The 18,425-nt window shown below is 44.0% G+C and overlaps 2 protein-coding genes across 10 annotated transcripts in view; one reads left to right on the top strand and one right to left on the bottom strand.

Annotated features, from left to right (window-relative positions):
• Nucleotides 1-13,288, top strand: part of myo9ab (myosin IXAb) — a 122,829-nt gene extending 109,541 nt beyond the window's left edge. For 6 of the 9 annotated variants that reach the window (XM_010883943.5, XM_010883942.5, XM_010883941.5 and 3 more), the window contains 16 exons: nt 268-392; nt 527-732; nt 831-947; nt 1,208-1,396; nt 1,512-1,559; nt 1,677-1,788; nt 2,795-2,856; nt 3,247-3,439; nt 5,120-5,248; nt 5,703-5,808; nt 6,164-6,295; nt 7,254-7,377; nt 7,870-7,923; nt 9,094-9,287; nt 9,668-9,810; nt 9,901-13,288. In XM_010883943.5, coding sequence (XP_010882245.2) covers nt 268-392; nt 527-732; nt 831-947; nt 1,208-1,396; nt 1,512-1,559; nt 1,677-1,788; nt 2,795-2,856; nt 3,247-3,439; nt 5,120-5,248; nt 5,703-5,808; nt 6,164-6,295; nt 7,254-7,377; nt 7,870-7,923; nt 9,094-9,287; nt 9,668-9,810; nt 9,901-10,304 — 2,338 coding nt within the window. In that variant the 3' untranslated portion in view covers nt 10,305-13,288. The remainder of the gene's footprint in view (nt 1-267; nt 393-526; nt 733-830; nt 948-1,207; nt 1,397-1,511; nt 1,560-1,676; nt 1,789-2,794; nt 2,857-3,246; nt 3,440-5,119; nt 5,249-5,702; nt 5,809-6,163; nt 6,296-7,253; nt 7,378-7,869; nt 7,924-9,093; nt 9,288-9,667; nt 9,811-9,900) is intronic. The other 3 variants (XM_010883945.5, XM_020040314.3, XM_010883937.5) reach the window with 2 other exon arrangements.
• A 1,830-nt stretch (nt 13,289-15,118) lies between these two features.
• trex4 (three prime repair exonuclease 4) lies at nt 15,119-17,608 on the bottom strand. The gene is made up of 2 exons (XM_010883946.3): nt 17,330-17,608; nt 15,119-15,931 (listed from the first exon to the last, which is right to left on the bottom strand). The coding sequence occupies exons 1-2, from the start codon at nt 17,412-17,414 to the stop codon at nt 15,282-15,284; spliced, it is 735 nt and encodes a 244-aa protein (XP_010882248.1). The 5' UTR covers nt 17,415-17,608; the 3' UTR covers nt 15,119-15,281.
• Nucleotides 17,609-18,425: the final 817 nt, after the last annotated feature.

Here is an 18,425-nt window from a genome sequence, read left to right as displayed (position 1 = left end):
TTATATTTATAAGATTACATTCATTCTAGCACAAATTAAGATCTTATTGTATTAGTACACGCTAGTACCCATTTTACACCAGTTGCTGAAACCGTCCTGTAAAGAATGTTATCTTTTTACCGGGCAGTTCGGTTTAAGAAACTGTTATTTATATTGACACCCTGGTCAATCCCTGCCAGCACAGTAGTTCATGTGAACCAGGCCAACCTAAAAAAGCTATAGTTGTGTTCTAAGCAGATTGTGTGTGGCGTTGGCTGTGCATTTCAGCAGGGTGCGAGCAAAAATGGGGCGTTTCTGGGGCAAAGCCAGGCACTCTGAGAAGAAGCTGTCCAGAGAGAAGAAACAGGCCAGCAGGACCGAGTCCACCCATGGAGACTGCAGTGACAAAACCGGTAAAACTGTGTGTGTGTGTTTGTGTGTGTGTGTGCACGATTGTAACACTACACAAAACAGAACAGAAAGCCAAAACGGTTGTCTTCTCCTCAGCAACCCGGTGTCTTTCTAACTGTGTCTCTCCCTGGGACAGAGTCTCCCCCCCGCAGCCCTGACCTGTCGCTGACAAGGGGACGGGAGTCCAAGGAGAACAAGGAGCCCTCTCCCAGAGTGAGGCGGCGACGCAGCGTCAAGATCAGCAGCGCAGCCCTAGAGCCCGCCCAGTGGCAGAACGATGAACTGCACATCCTCACCAGCGCCCACGACTACCGGAGCATGAATGACTTCCTCATGAAGAAGGTACACAGGCGGGGGGGCAGGTCGAGACAAACACGCCCTCACAAACACTGTGTGTTCTAAAGTGCAATGGTCGAAATCACACCTGTTGTCCCACCCAGATAAACGACCTGGACTCAGAGGATAGTAAAAAAGACACCTTGGTGGACGTGGTCTTCAAGAAGGCTCTGAAGGAGTTCCGCCTCAACATCTTCAACTCCTACTCCACCGCCCTGGCCGTGAGTACCATGGTCTCGTCCCTTCTTGTCCCTTGCCCGCCCTGCGGTTTTCACGCACACGCCTTCAGCTGAGCGTACTGCAGCACACGCATCGATTTAGTTCTGTAATGCTACTCCCCTCCTTGGCCTTCCCATGCCACTTCCGACCGCAATGCTGCAATCAATCGAATTACACCGATTTCTCAAAGCTCTTTGCTCAGACATGTATGGGCTCCACCCCAATACCTCCTGACGTTCACCAGTCTCTCCTCCTCCCTCAGATGGATGACGGGAAGAGTATCCGCTACAAGGACCTGTACGCCCTGTTCGAGCACATCCTTGAGAAGAGCATGCGGCTGGAGCAGAGGGACTGGAGCGAGTCACCCGTCAAGGTCTGGGTCAATACCTTCAAGGTCTTCCTGGACGAGTTCATGACCGAGTACAAAGCCGCAGATGGAACCATCAGCAAGGTAAGGGTATGGGGGGGGGCTGGAGGAAGGAAAGAAGGAGTGGGGGTGGCGGTAGGGAAGGAGAATAGAAACGGAGGAGAGAGACACAAACGTATCATGTCATCTTATCCCTCAGGCACCCAAACCCGAACGCAAGAAGAGGAGGAAAAAGGAGAGCGACATTGTGAGACCTGCATTCATTTCCCGTTATATATATGAACTGTCTTCGAATGGTTCCGATTTGGACGGGCCGGTTGTCATTATGGCTCACCGTACTGAGCCCCTCTGTCGCCCCCTGCAGGTGGAGGAGCACAACGGCCATATCTTCAAGGCCACCCAGTACAGCATCCCCACCTACTGCGAGTACTGCTCCTCTCTCATCTGGATGATGGACCGGGCCTGCGTCTGCAAACGTGAGTGGACACACAGACTCCCGACCATTACACACATGCTTCGAACCGTTGCACACACACTTAACACGCCTCTGAAATTCCCTCCGTCACCCAGTTCCAGTGTCCATGCTCCTTTTCATAGCATGATCTCAGCTTGCCTAAAAGTGACCTCATCCTGTGTCACCACCGATCACTGGGGAAGTCATGTATTGGGAGGGTGAGGCTCTGCTGTTTCAATAGGATAGAATCACTCATAGTACTGATTCTAAACCAACACATTTGCTAAGTGGGACTTTTGAAATGGAAAGAGATTTCAGATGGATGATCATGTGAGCACAGAGGGGCTCTTTTTAAATACTATATTCAGATCCACAAATCACATTTTATAGCTCATGAATATCTACTACCCGCCTAGCCAACTTCCTCTTACAGAACACTGTCCTGGTGTGTTGTTAGTTCAACAAGGCAGCCTTGTATAGAAATGTACAGCAACCATTTACAAAGTGGGCAACAGACTTTGTTACACTGATATCACAGGTTAAGAGTACAAGACCGGTTAAGGTTAACCCTTGTAGGCTCACACTTCACCAAATGCATCCTTTCTGGTCTTCCTGGTGTCTGTAATCAGATTTACGACGTCTGGAAACAGTCTTGGATCTCATTATCCCCCATCTAGCCACTCTCCGAGGTTCACTGTAAGACAGGGAGTGGCAGCATTGTCTCCACAGACCGCCGGATCTATATTTCAGCCTTTGTGGTCTGCTTGTTGACTAACCAGGGTTGGATGCAGAGCGTTGTTAGAACATTGCTTTTGGGTTAATGAGATACAGGTTGCTTGTTGTCAACTTACAAAAAAACAGGTGGAGACCAATATTTTTCTGCAGCTTATTTATTTTTTGGATTGAAAATACGTTGGAGATGGAACATTTTTAGATTGATAGTTGTTGACTGGAAAGCAGTTGGAGACTGTTGGGTGCGTGAAGGTTAAATTAGTCCGATTGTATCTGACTGTTGTGTTCTTTGGCAGTGTGCCGCTACGCCTGCCATAGGAAGTGCTGCTCCAGGATGACCACAAAATGTAGCAAGAAGGTAAGCATTTGTTTGTGTCTGTGGCTCTCTGAACCAATTTGTAGAAAATCAAGAGAATTTATTGCTTTTTTAAATGTCGAAGGAACTGTGCTTTTTGATCTAGTAATGCATTTTATTTTATAGCGCTTTTCATTACATCATCAAAGATGAATGCCGGTACTTTCCAGCAGTTTTTACCAGTGCCAGCTCTTTCTTATGGGGGACCTAAGCAAAATCTGATTTGGGTCCCCCTCTCTCCTAACCATCGAGGGCACCCAAGCAGTCGGAGGCCCCCCTAGCGGGCGGGGGCCCTAAGCATCTGCTTATGTCCCTTATGTCTGAAGCCAGCCCTGGTTTTGACTGTCACTGCTGTTTGTCTGTGCTTCTGACTTGTCTCTCTGTCCATTTCAGTACGACCCAGAGCTGTCGTCCAGGCAGTTTGGTGTGGAGCTTTCTCGTCTTACCAGTGAGGAGAGGGCAGTGCCCCTGGTGGTGGAGAAGCTCATCAACTACATTGAGATGCACGGCCTCTACACAGAGGGCATCTTCAGGAAGTCTGGCTCCACCAATAAGATCAAGGAGCTCCGGCAGGGCTTGGACACTGGTATGATCAAATTTCAATCAAATGTATTTATAAAGCTCTTTTTACAACAGCAGTTGTCACAAAGTGCTTTTACAGAAACACCTGGCCTTAAACCCCAAGGAGCAAACAACAGTAGTGTTGAATTTCAGTGGCTAGGAAAAACTCCCTAAGAAGGCCGAATTTTAGGAAGAAACCTAGAGAGGACCCAGGCTCAGAGAGGTGACCAGTCCTCTTCTGGCTGTGCCGGGTGAGATATTAAGAGTCCAATTGGAATAATTAATAAATGCATGTGGGCTAAATCCAGAGTCTATTTAAATTTAGACTAGGTCAGAAGTATGACCAGATGGACAAGGACAGAAACAGCAACGGGCCCCCCAAACCAGATACTCCGCAGGTGTGGACCAGGACCTCATCTCCTCCTAAAGTTTAAAAAACTTCTAAAAATCCTCTTAAAAATTCAGAAAATACATTCCTTATATCAACAACTATTTATAGTGGAGAAGGAGAACTTAGTGGGGAAGGAGAACTGACCCAATCCCCAAGCACAATAGTATAGCAGCGTAAGACCTTGGAACTGAGGCGGGGGGTCCGGCGACACTGTGGCCCTACCTGGGGGAGGCCCCGGACAGGGCCCAACAGGCAGGAAATCAATCCACCCACATTGCCAGGCATCAACCAAAGGGACACCCACCAACCGCAACCACCCTGAATGAGGGCCGAGTATTGCCAGCAGCGTACAGCCCAATTGCACAAGTGTGCAACAGAGAGACAACAACAAGCCAGTGACTCTTCCCCCGAAAGGCATTGGAGGGAGGGCATCCTAGTGGCGACGAGAGCCCACCTGGCAAGACATCACCTGACTAACAGGTTGATCCACGTTGATGTGTCGGGTTCAGTTCAAAACAAAGGAGTGAAACCCGACCCATGATCTATAGCGCTGCCTGTAAACGTTATTGTCCATGCGTTGTGAAACATTTGTTTCTGGCTCAACCCTGCACAGTAATAGCATATACAAAATAAATACAAATCACCATTGGGAGCATAACACTTTGAAGGTATACAATAAAAGCTATACAAACGGTGTAAGTGCAGTTACATATTGATGTTACATCATTGGTAAAAAGTGATAAATGTCAGGCGGATTTTAATTTGACCTTGGATTTTAATTTGACCTATTCCTCCAAATTCCTCCTCGTGCAGTAAGCCCATGAGCTGTCTGTGGGGGAGATGTTAGAAAATGTAAAATTATAACCTTCAACTGACATTTACCACAATTGATTGGGATTCGCCAGTGTTGTTTTCCCTGTGAGGGAACATTTGCTCTTCACGTAGATAATCTTTATTTCACAAGTTCTATCAAATCGTATTAGTCGGGGGAGCGCAATATAACCAGATTAAGCAGCACTCACGCTAGCTCAACCCTGCTCCCCCTGAGTGAGAGAGTTACGTGCATAGAGAGACAGACCAACAATTACTTCAAGCGGTTTATAAACTTAAACTAATTGTAGATATTTCTTATTCCCTTTAACAATACAATTACAGCTATTTAACCCCCCCCCCAGGTTGTTAATTTTTTTATTAACAATCTGTCAGGAAATCATGTCCACGCTATTCACAGCGTCTGAAGCTGAGACTTTTACTTGTTGGAATATGTACCGTAACTAAATGTTATATTCTTTATCTCCCATTGTTCCCTTCCAGACGTGAGCAGCATGAACCTGGATGACTACAACATCCACGTCATCGCAAGCGTGCTCAAACAGTGGCTCCGTGACCTGCCCAACCCTTTGATGACCTTCGAACTCTACGAGGAGTTCCTCCGAGCCATGGGTAAAAGTTTTGGTCAGAAGTATTCCGATTGATTTTGCTGCAGTGGTTTTAATATTTCAAGGTGACCTATGTACAGTATTATTTATAGATGTTGATTTAAGGTCTATATGGTTGAATATGCCGTTTTTGAATATAAACATTCTTAATTAGTGAATGTACCAGAGCCGGCTCTAGCCTTTTGGGGGTCCTTGGCAAAATGTTATTTGGGGCCCCCCTTTTAGGGTCAGGGCACAACAGCAGTCAGGGCTACTTAACTATTGAGGCCCCCTAGGGGTCAGGGGCACTACTTATGTCACTTATACCTATAACAGCCCTTCGATTAAACAATGTGTACAATGGGTAGGTCTGCGCATAGAAATACTTGAACAAATATTCCTGTTGAAGTTGGTGATGGCGGCCATTTTGGGTCTTCTTTTTGGAAGCAGATTGTAATTGTGTTTCTATTGTGGCGCAGGCCAGCCAGACAAGCGGGAGGTGATCCGTGGAGTGTACTCTGTGATCGACCAGCTCAGCAGAACCCACCTGAGCACCCTGGAACGCCTCATTTTCCACCTGGTCAGGTGAGTGGTCATGTGATCCTGCACAAAGTAGGATGATGAAGGATTAAAGGGAGGTCAGTACTAAAGAACGCCAATGCAAGCAGGAAAGATAGACGTCTAGTAGAAAAAATTGCTATTCAAATGCAAATTCGGCTGAGCCTGTTAATATTTTAGTATAATTTTATGAAGACAGTTCTCACAGGCATGGATACTCCTTCCTGCCAATAAGACATCATCCAGTGCATTTAAATTCAGAACAGGAAGTGTGAAGGATGATGTTCTCATTGCCTGCCTACCAGTTCTGATACTGAAGAAACTGCCAGTTGTCAGTGTTTTTTGCTAACACTGAGGCATTTGTGTGTCCATGTTCTTCCAGGATAGCACTGCAGGAGGAAACCAACCGAATGTCGGCCAACGCTCTGGCCATCGTCTTCGCCCCCTGCATCCTCCGCTGTCCCGACACCATTGACCCCCTGCAGAGTGTCCAGGACATCGGCAAGACTACAGCGTAAGACTCCGTCTCCATGTACTCTTGACACACGGATCGTTTCCGGAAGACTGCACAGCGCGAAGCTCCAGAACTAGCATTAATACACACCCACCACAAACAACAACCAGAAGTCCTAAGTCTGTATTTAAGGGTTAAGAAGACGTCAATCATTTCTGTCTTTTTTGGTGGGGCATTGCACTTGGATTCCCGTGGGGGGACAGTTCGAGAAAGTAAGGAAATGTTTGCACTTACAACTGTATATCGGCTGGATAAGAGTGTTTGTTAAATTTACAAATGTAATGGAAAAATGTCAGATTCCAGATTTTGAGATGCTTAATTGACCAAAGCCTGGGAGAAAAATAGATTTTCTCAAAACCTACAGTTACAGATATAAAACTGAAGAGACTCTTGTGTAGTTTAAATTGATAGATTATTGAAAAAACGATTAGCTTAACCATTATATCAGTGTTGATATTTGTACACACAAAAGGCACCTCTTTCTTGAGGTGCGCTACCTCTATATGACTCTCAGCCTTCTCAGAAAGTCTGTAGCGATTTCAGAGCCACCTGCACAATGACCTCACATTCCACGACAAGTAAAAAAAACGTCACAGTCCATTTGAACTCACAAAACAGTTTCATTAAGTGAGTCAGAGCAAAACAACATTGGACATATTGTATCAAATATTTACTAAAAGTCTCAGTCAAATATGTTCAGGATGCCAAGTCATTGTAGTCTGTTAGTACAGTTGATCTATATACATAGCAAATCACTATGCCCCCACCTGTCTAACTACTTGGACTGACAGCGGCTTCACCAAACTCTAAAACTGCCCTTTGAACTCTTTGATCTTGCACCCAGCCATATAGTATATAATGAAATTGTCACTGCTTAAAATTTTTTTAAAAATTACTGAATCAGTGAGAGTGCTGAGCTACAAGTCGCACTGTTGACTGGTTCTCTGTCTGCTTCCAGGTGTGTAGAGCTGATCATTGGGGAGCAGATGAACAAGTACAGGGCCAGGCTGAAGGACATCAACAGCCTGGAGTTTGCTGAGAACAAGGCCAAGATCAGGCTGACTCACATCAGGAGGTCCATGGTATGTTCATTATATTCAAAATAGAAGAAAACCGACTGACATTTGGAGGGACAACCAGAACTTGGATTTGTCGCAATATGTTTCAAACGTTTTCAGTTGCCTGTGGTCGCGGGGTGGGCCATTCAACATCTTCATCTGTTAACCTTGAATTGGGTTATCTTGGATTCTGCTCTGACAACTTTAACCTTTCCCCTCCAGTCCTTAATTCTTCTCTGTTCTCCTACCTCCCATGCCCAGTGACCGAACATTACGCTCCAGGATGGAACGACATCAGCTGTGATTTTGGCCCGCCACAATTTACAGGCCATGATTTCAGTTGATCTCCAAAATAATTTTACTAGACCAATCAAAGCAAATTTGAATTGAACTGGTTTAGATCAAACATTAGACGTCACTTCATTTAGTTTTAACTCCCCCGTGTCGGTTTTAGGTTCCACGCTCTCTAATCCTATTTTCTCCTCTCCCCCTCCCTCCCTCCCCCCACCGTTCCAGAAACCTGTACTTATCGCTGTTAGGTTTATTGGCATAACCCGCACGGCTACCCCGGTATGTATTCCTAGTACACTCCATGTGACCACAATCAGTCCTGTCAGCTTATATGTCGCTGGCGCTGTCAATCAACCAGACATGTTGGCTTATTTGTCTGTGGCACTGTTAAATCAGCACATTGGAAACGCCCTCATCCTGTCAAGTTTGCGTGTCCTCACAATGCCATTTCCTCCCACGCCCTCTCTTTTCTTCTCTTTACTTGTCTCTCAGTATATAGTGCCATGTCTGCCATAGTCCGCAATTATCGGCTAGTCTTCAATCATTCCGTATCATTAAACCAACGGTCATTAATGGGTTACCTGAGAAAAATTAGAACAGTTGTTGGTTTATTGGACACACAGCGAAGTCCTTCGTTTCTTTCAACCAATAAGCAATACTGTTTATCTACTTTTTCTGTTGCATCCATATGAAAGAAGCCCTACGGCTTGTTGTACATTTTCTTGGTGAAATAATATCATGCATTCTAACACGGCTTAGAAGGTAACGTGTACCTGGATGCCTGTCCACTAGTCTCATGTAAAACAGTTATCCAATGCTGCTTAAAAATAGTTTACAAGGTACGCACCTCCAATGTGTCGGCGTGACAAACCAAGGTATGAACGACCATCATCAACCAAATCACACTTCATATTTTCTGTCGAACCGTCGTGGATACTCATCTGTCAGCTCCACTTTGTCTGTGTCGTCAGTAGGCCCAGTCAGCATAACACATCATTTACACAGGCTGCCCAATAATGCTCTCGCTCCCCATCTGACCAATCAGATGGGTTATTTTGCCCATAATTGCACACAAAGAAACCAATTGGTCTGCCTAAGTAAATGCAATCTTTGGCTTCAACTATTCCATCAGCCTCTATTCTTTATCTCTCTAAAGACCTGGCAAAACCTTCAGTAATCTAGCTACCTTTTTTAGGCTAGCCTATAGACTGGTCTAGCATGGCCTATGAGACTAGCAGATCTAGTAAAATTTTGTAGCAATAGCATTTTTTTCTCCCAGGTTTCTTTTATATAAAATTATCGGAAATGACAGGAAACTCTTACGCTTCACAGGCTACATACCTTGTAGGGTATCGCGACGCCTAGCATGTCCTATAACCTAGCCTAGCCTATATTGTAATCTGTCCGCTATCCTAACTAGCCCTCTACTCTCTATGCGGTGTCCTTTAGGGCAAAGGTCGTCAGCGGAGGGGTAGCAGCCACCACACGCCCTCCCCACCGCTCAGCCCCAGAGCTCCCCCAGGGGTGAACAAGGAGACAGGCGAAGAACTGGCAGAGCCAGGCCTGACGGACCAGGAACAGGTGGACATGCAGCAGGAGGAGAGGGTCCTCAGCGAGCAGATCGAGAGCCTTCAGAGAGAGAAGTATGCCGTCATGTCATCCTTGTCTCCTGTCCTCAGCTGTGTTCTCAAGTCGCTACCCAGCACACTGAGGATGTCCTATGCCATTTTCCACAGCTTTTTTGACATTCCTGGATAATCCCTGCGACTTATTTGTTTGCAGGGCATATGTAAGCAATAACACACAATAACACGCATGGGCTGTTTGGATATAGATCTTAGCTGTGGTATATTTGTCATGTAACCAACTCCAAAGATGTCTTCTTGCTATCATAAACCAGTTACCAGACCAATTAGAACAGCAGAACAAAATCAGCACTACAGGTTTAATAAACAACCCAATTTATAATCTGCTGTAACTTGTTGTCTAGGTGTGTAACTGTAACGTGTGTGTGTGTGTATAGGGAGGAGTTAACGTACGAGATGCTGATCTTGGAGCCGCGGGCATCTGATGATGAGACTCTGGAGTCTGAGGCCTCCATAGGAACGGCGGACAGCTGTGAGAACCTTAACATGGACCATGAAGGAGCTGCCTCCAACCCCTCTGGTGAGACTGTGGACTGTCTGTGTTCTGTATGTGCCCTCAGTCTGTCCGTCTCCATCTGCCTGTGTCCTAAACGCCAGTTTCTCTCGACAGGAGCCTACCGCTCCCGGTTGCTTGAAACCAAGAGCCGCCGAGGACTCCGGAGACAACCAGAGTCTTTGGACTCGGTTGACTCTGTCTTGTCCAGCGCCTCCTCCTCGCTCTCCTCCTCGTCCTACCACCCCTCCTCCTCCTCTGTCATCTCTGCGTCCCCCAACTACCGCTTTCGCTCCTCCTCATCTGGGCCTCTGCTCTCCTCATGCTCCCTGGGGCTGGGTGCCCCCTTAGCGGAATCCGAGGGGGACCCGAGAGGAGCTGTGGGGGTGAAGAGTCGCCACCGGATCCGGCTGAGCAGGAGCTCGCCGCGCGAGTCCTCCGAGGGCCACCGGAGGGAGTCGGACTTCAGCTCGCCGCCGCGACAGCTGGTTCTGTATGGCAGTAACGAGTTCATGGTATGAAGGAAAGCTGCGGGGAGACATCCGAGCCTCCTTCAGTCCGCCAACGCCGGTAGAGTGTGGAGGGGAAGGATGGGGGGAGTGAAGCTGGACTGGGAATGAGCTGTGTGGGCACCCATCTCTCACTGCTGCCTTCCCCAGCTGTGCCCGCCTCTCCTCCCGCTTCCACACGCCAGTCTCGCCTTGGAGGACCGTGACAGTCCCCACAATGCAGTTGGGTGCCGTCCCCTCTGCTGGACGAGGCGGAAAGAGTGTTTGAAGGAATGAAAGAAGTAAGCCTGCGAGCTGAACTGGAGTGTTGGAAGGAAGGTTAACGGCAGTGGAAGACAGCCTTGGTCCTGAAATGCAACAGCTTAAATGTCTTGGAGGACCATGTGTGTTCAGATACGCCCTGTTGTCAGTTGTGGGATTGTGGTTTATAAAGGGACACGGTGGTCTGTCCTTCTGAGGTGTAGAGAGAACGGTGACTCTTAGAAAGAGAATGAGCCAGGACAGGATGAGAGCGATCGCCTTGACGTCCATGCCTCTTGACCCCTGCTGGAGCTTCAGGGGGATGGGGAGGAAGGAGAAAATGAGATGCAAAGCCAGTGGGCCCCGCCCTCTTTTGAGTGGAGGTCTCATGTGACTCGATAGTAGAACTAAGAGGACTGGTGGCCATTTTGATACGTACACCTCACCTACTCTCGCGTCCGCTTTCACGTTTACACGATATGGCCCATCCATGAGGCAGCATGCTCCTTTATTTACTTGTTCCTATGCCTGTTTAAAGAGACTATGGTGATTATGTGTAATAAGATAATATTATGTTATCAAGATATGGAAATAGAAGAAACTCCAGTTCTGCTGGGTTGTCCGATGTTTATAATAGATGTCCCTTGCCAAGTGTTTTTTTTTTTTTGCAAAGTGAAGTGTATGGGATTCAGGTCATAGTATTGTTTGTCTGTGTTTTGTTTAATTTTAACAGAGCCATTTGATCTGTTCAGTTGGTGCCACTTCTCACGTGAAGTCGCGCAACAGAGGGACACGCATCCATGCAGACTCTTAAGTTAGGATCATCACAGCACTGTTGCCATTGTTACTGATACTGCGACTACAGTGTTCAATGTTTGTCAGCCATAATGTATTGCAATGCCTTTACCTGGTCTCTGTTCCCTTCCGAATCTTATGTTGATTCAACATTTACCGTATGTTGATCCTACGTTTGTTCTGAAACGTCAGTGTTAAAAATAACCAAATCAGGACTTGAATTTTTTTCGTATTTTTATATTATTATTATTATTATTGTTGTTGTTTTTGTTGTTGTTATAGCTGCCATTCATGTTGTCGTCACTTTTGTTGTTTGTCATTACTTTCATTGTATTGGTGATTTTGATGAAAGCGATTTTTGTTGTCTAGCTGTACAATTTTTTTGGTCTCACGACCACTCCATCCAGTTGATGTCAATACCGTCCTTACGATGCCCACAGTCCTGATATGTTTATCCTATACAACCTATAGGTCATATCCTTAGCCTGTAACTCTATCCCTATAGGTTTAAATTGGTTAAATAATAAATTAAGCTTTACATCCTTAACACTACCAGGCTTTAATAAACATTAGCATTTACTCATTGCTTTCATGTGCAATTGAAAGCCTTAAATAGTGGCAATCAGTTTCATCCCGTCCAGTGCATCTGGACAGAAAATAGCATCTATATCTCTGGGTACACTGATAAGAGAAATGCTTCTATAATCTGTCTATACCATTCAATACCTTATGTGTGTCCTGCAGGATATTATATGTTGGGAGCTGGTCTATATATGTATCTCTCCTTAGCTGTGCTTAACCTAGGGTTAAAGCAGTACTCTATTTTCTTGATGTCCCCGTACTGCACTTGCCATCCTATGCTTTACGACCTAGCGCACATTTAAAACGCCACATTCTCAATCTTGTCATAGACGGGACTTGATCGCACAATGGTCATCATAATTATTAGAGAATGTGTATGTTTGGCTGAAAAGCTTGCTTATTCAGTGTGATCTGTCAATTAGAATCTCCATTCTGTCCCAAATAGGTAGAGGTTTGATTGCCAGTTGGTCTGTACTATTAGGGTGGAATTGCAACTCATGGTGGTCATTTGGGAAAAGGCACTTCAACCTGTCACAACCAAACCCAGGTCATATGCAATAGGCACCAACCGGAAGCAAGCAGGTAGAGACTACATAAACATTCTATCATTAGGAATTGCTTGTGTCAATTTTATGCTGCAAAGAATTCCGCTACAGTGTGCCCTAATCAGCAGGACCCCAGTTATCTGAAAAGCAGTCAGAAGTTCAGTGTGAGAGAGATGAATACTTTGGTTTGTTGAGAGACATGGGAGAACTTACCGTTTATACTGGTCAAACAACCACAAGCTAAACGTTGACTGTATTTGTACACCTTAAAACTGGCACTGTCCATGGCATCCTACTAAAGTGAATGTACCTATCACTGGAAGGCAATGCTCTGCTTTCTCTTTGCGTTTTGTTGTTCTTTTTATATACAGTGTGTATATTGTATTTATGATCATGCTTATGAGTGTACATTGAAAAAATGCCTGTTATAAAAAGGATATATTATCCTGTGTACAACTCCTCATATAATGTTAATCATGTTAAATGTTTTTTACAGGCTGAAAAAGTCTCATGTTTGTGCTACTGCAAAAGTCCAACTTGAGCAATTGTATCTCTTTTTTTGTGTGAGCTACTCTGGACACAGTTGTATGTATAAGGTGTAATTTGTGTAATATTTCTTTTAAAAAGATTGCCATGTCTACAGCTGTAAAAATAAAAAAGGAAAAAAAAGAATTTATGATGAAAAAATGCTTAGTAAAAAAGCAAAACTGGAACCAAACTGGTGTGAATTGTTATTAAATACAAGTAGCTCACTCACAGTAGAAAACAATGATGTATTTGGACAATGGCCAATGTTTTGTTTTTTTGGGCTCTGCAATTCCAGCATGTATAGAATGACAGTAGATTTAAATCTATATTCAAAATCTGTTCAAATTGTGTACAGATTAATCATGCTAAATACAAAAGCACTGTTACAATTTCCCTGAGCATGAACACAATACACTGAGATGTTCACTTATCCATTTAAATCCGTTAAAGATTGAAAATGTTTGTGTTGCTGCTAGCAAACTAGCGTCATCCCGCAACCTGAAGTATGGCTAGATATTAAGTAACATATAGTTGCAGAAGGTTCTATTGCCTGCCAGAACAGTTAATTACATCGTTAGAGCCCAGCACAACTGTTTTCATAGTGGAACTAACGGGTGGGGACATTATTAACAACTTTGCTGAAGGCAAGGATTAAATTCAAATCCCTGGATGGGTACTGAAGTCCATAGAGATTATACACATGCCTTTGTAGGGGAGAAACATGTTTTTGCAGAGTCTTAATGTGATTCCACATCTAAAATACACCAAATACCAAAAATCTCACACCTGCTTACAAGACATTAAACTTGAGAAATTACATTTTCTACTGCAGTCCTTTGGTGTGGACCTGACAAAGTATCAGCGCTTAACAAATGCTGGTGAAGCTGTGTATCTGAATAGTGAAAGGTTTCCACTTTGACACAGTAGAAAAATCTGTTGGATGACAATGAGCCTGTAAACCGAAGTCAGTTTGTCAGCTCTGCTTCTCTCATCTTGCTGTCCATGGTTCATCTGCAAAAAGAATGTGGATGTCAGAAATCTGACCGTGGCATCGTTCTGCCATGTGAATGGTTAGGAAGATTTGGAACAGGTTCCCGTGTGGTTCTAGTGTATCCTTCTAGAACATGTCTGTTTCCAGTCAGTGGTTTGATTTGTCACCAGAAAGGGGTTTGTGATGTCCCCACCTTTGAACATATACCCAATTGGTTAATGCCCTACAACAGTCCATCAGAATTTCATCCACTTGGTATTGTTCCATCAGCTCCCAAGAGAGAAAACAATAGATCAGTCCTGAAAACTTGTGGATCTCATAGATGCCATCATTAGGGTGGAGATTACACCCTATTAAGACATGTTTCCATAATTAATCAAATGTTGTTTTCCATCCAGAACTTGCTTAGTTGTCTGATTCCATGTGCTATTTTTATGTCCGATTGCAACTGGCAGTGGAATGAGATTCCGATGTCTGATCAGACTTGACTTTGCTGAGCCAAAAGATTGGGGTGAGATCTATTCTACCGCAAAATGAAGAATGTTTTTTTTTTTTAATGTTTAGTCTATGTTCAAATAAATTAAAAACATCCTGTGAATGGAAGATGTAGCAGATGCCTATGTTCAGTTATAACCATGCTACAGGAAAAAAACATTTTTCATATAACTTTGTATGTTACGTTCCACCCCTCCCCTATGGTCCATGGGTCTGTCGATAGACCGTCTATAACGGTCACATGAACAGTTCCTAGCAGGAAGTGTGGGGCCTATCTTTAAGTTCAGCACTTAAAGCAAGTTTCTTATGCCCATAATCTCTCAGCAGCATGTAGCATCAAATGAAAACTCAAATGATACTTTTGTGATGTCCCTATCCAGGAATCTTGTCTGACATACCATGTTCTCCTATCATCTCATCCAAAACCGTTTTTTGATACTTTGTAACAGAAATAACCCTATTTACACTTTTCAAACTAGAATTTTGAGAGTTCAGTGGGCAAAGCTTAATGATATCTCAGTGTTTGGTAGGAGTTCACAGGTTAGGGCAAAGTTGTTTAGAGATGGAAAAAGGACAGTGAACTTAATGCTAGTCACAAGGTCACCAGTTTGAAAACCAATGCTTGTTGTAAAATGAAAGAAACCCTTTCACTGAAAAAAATACTTTATTGAATTACACACACACATTGCTATCCTTCACCAAGTCACAGAATTTTATGGACATATTACAGATTTAAAAGAGCTGCAGTAATTTAGAACTCTGCAACATGTGAAAATGCCAATATAATTATATTTACAACAAGAATCCATTAATTCAACTAGCATCAGGTCTCTGAAATCTTCCCACTGTTCCCACAGGGGGGCGTTGTCCTGGTGCTTTAAAGGGTCCCTTCTCCTCGTTGGCAGGGGGCGGTTTGGGTGCTGGCTTTGCCAAGGTGTCCAGGGTGAAGCTATGCCTGACGACTTGCTCTGGTGTGGCCCCTAGGGCACTATAGAGCCTCTGCAGTGACCTCACATCTTCCAAGGCATCATGCGCCTTGTATGTGACTCCAACAAGAGTTTGGACAAGGTTCTCCTGGCGAAAACTCTGGACACCATGTCCCTTCAGAATCTCACGGGCCAAGGGGAGAGTGTCCAAGCATGCAGAAACTGTTAACTGGAACTCAGGCTTCAAGTCAAACTCATCAAGAGCTCGAGTTAGCACGGGGCAGTCGAACCTGCGGATGTTGTGACCAACAAGCACTGGCTGGTCAAACATGTGCAGAAAGGCAATAAAGGACACCAGGACCTCCCTGAGTGAGTTGGTGAGAACAGGGAGGCGGTGGTGGTAGAGCTTGTGCCTCCGGACCCTGAAGCCTGTGACCTTGGCAGCTCCACGTTGCATCCGACAGCGAGGGACTGTAAAGAGGTTAAGGGAATGGCCACCGCTCACCGCAGCTAGCTGGACGATCTCGCAACTCTGACCTGTTGGAATGACAGGCGTTTACAAAATGCTCAAATTGGTAAACAAGATCACGACAGACCTCCTAGAAACAGGGTTTTTCAGTCATGATTAGGGATTTTGATTCCAGACTGCTTGTTTGTCCTAACCAGGGGTGTAGAATTAGGATGGGGATGGAGGGGGTTATGTATAATATTACAGACAGGTCAATGTGACCCCCCCCTGGAAAAGACTGAAAATCCTGGGATCCATTGCCCCGGACCCTCCCCCAATATACAACCCAAAGCTATGCCGTTGGTCCAAACTATTCACTTTAACTAACTGTTGGACTTTCTATGCACACATCTCTCTCACTCAGGGAGTGCAGGGTCAAGCTAGTACGAGTGCAGCACTGTACCGTTCAAAACTATGGGGTCACTAAGAAATGTCCTTGTTTTCGAAAGAAAAGCCATTTTTTTGTCCGTTAAAATAACATCAAATTAGTTCAGTATAGAAATTATTAATGTTGTAAATTACTATTGTAGCTGGAAATGACAGATTTTTAACAGAATATCTAAATAGGCGTACAGAGGCACATTATCAGCAACCATCACTCTGGCGTGGCACGTTGTGTTTGTTAATAATTTTAAATGGCTAATTAGAAAACCCTTTTGCGATTATTTTAGCACCACTGAAAGTTATTGTGCTGATTAAAGAAGAAATAAAACTGTCCTTCTTTAGACTAGTTCAGTATCTTCAGCGGCAGCGTTTGTGGGTTCTATAACAAGCACAGAATCGCCAGAAACAATTTACTTTCTTCAATTTGTGTTCTGAGAAATGAAGGCTATTCCATGTGAGAAATTGCCAAGACCTTGTACAACAATGTGACCTACTCTTTTCATAGAACAGCACAAACTGGCTCCAGCCAGAATAGAAAGAGCGGTGGGAGGCCAAGGTGCACAACCGAGCAAGTGGACAAATATATTAGAATTTCTAGTTTGAGAAACAGACGCTTCAAAAGTCCTTAACTGGCACCTTCATTAAATAGTACCCGCAAAACACAAGTCTCAACATCAACCGTGAAGCGACTCTGGGATGCTGGGCTTCAAACATCCACGCATTCATTGTACGGATGTGTAGCCTACTAACCTCTATGAATCCAGTTAGGAAGAATTATTTAACCTAATGTATCTATAGTGAATTGATGCAAACATGTTGAGAAACTTCACATTTATCTAACGACATGTGCACAAGTATTAAAACGACGAGTTGTGGGAATAAGCTTAGATGAAACAGAGACCTTAGTTGAAATAGAGAGAAAGTATGACATTGACAAGTCGACTATTTAGTCAATGTTTAATGTGATTTCTTCTTGATACATTGTTGCAAGAGAAAAGGTAAGGACAATATAATTCAATATGAACAATACTAAAAAAACTGACCAAATCCGGACGTCTCCAAGTCAAAAAACACCAAACTTTTGCCGGGGCTGGTAGTTGCGGCGAGGGGAAAGTTTTCATTCTCCATTCGTTTTCATCACTTCTGGAATGAAAATGATTTTTTTATGGAAACAGAATATTTAGATTCGCCGTCAAGTTTCGAGCGCAAAATACCAGTAATTATGATAATTCGGTAGATTGCTTAGATTGTTTTCCCGTTGATTTCAGATTTTGTACCGGACGTTACGTCGGAAAAGCGAGTTCCGAGAGAAAAAATACTATTATTGTACCAGCAGTACTGACGATGATGGTCATAATCTTATTGTAATGAGGAAACCTTCAGAATAAAAGCGCCACTTTGAATATGAATTTGTGAAGTGTGAATACAGGACATTTTTAACAAGATTTCTAATGAATGCAAAGACCAAATTATAGAATAATTATATAGGTTTAAAATAAAATACATTAAACCACAATATATACAAGACTCTATACTTGAATTTGGTCTATGCAACTTGCCGTATAAAAGTGAGTATTTCTCGAATGCCATGTTCCACGACACAACGTCTACTTTTGGCATAAGCAAAGCAAATTTGCATAGGCCAAATTCAGGTATAATCTTGCACTGGAGCCAATGGAGTTGGTGGTTAACAAGGTGTTTCTTATCAATTCGTCTTATTCACCTACGGCACTTCCTTTAAACCAAAACGAGGCTGTGGGGTACGGAAGTAACGTTGGCCCGCCCAACTGTAGACTTCTGTCATAACGTTGGCCCGCCCAACTGTAGACTTCTGTCATAACGTTACCTACAATGCCGCCGCATTGTTGTGTTCCCAAATGTACGTCTTCAAAGAGAAAGAAATCCTATACAGGTCAAACCTTCCATCGTTTCCCCAAAGATCCTGTACTTTGCCTTGAATGGATTCATAAAATAAACAGAGATCCCAGTCGCCATTTCAAGGTAAGATATTAACATTAGTTTACGATGCTAACGTTAGCCATATTTACGTTAACTGTCATAGAGATAGCTAGCTAAACCTTCCGGCTAAATAGACATGACTTGATTAGCCACGAACCGGTCCTTTTTAAGTTATAACAT

The sequence above is a fragment of the Esox lucius genome, chromosome 19 (assembly GCF_011004845.1).
Source record: "Esox lucius isolate fEsoLuc1 chromosome 19, fEsoLuc1.pri, whole genome shotgun sequence".
Classification (NCBI taxonomy): Eukaryota; Metazoa; Chordata; class Actinopteri; order Esociformes; family Esocidae; genus Esox; species Esox lucius.
This window is presented reverse-complemented; position numbering and strand designations above follow the sequence as displayed.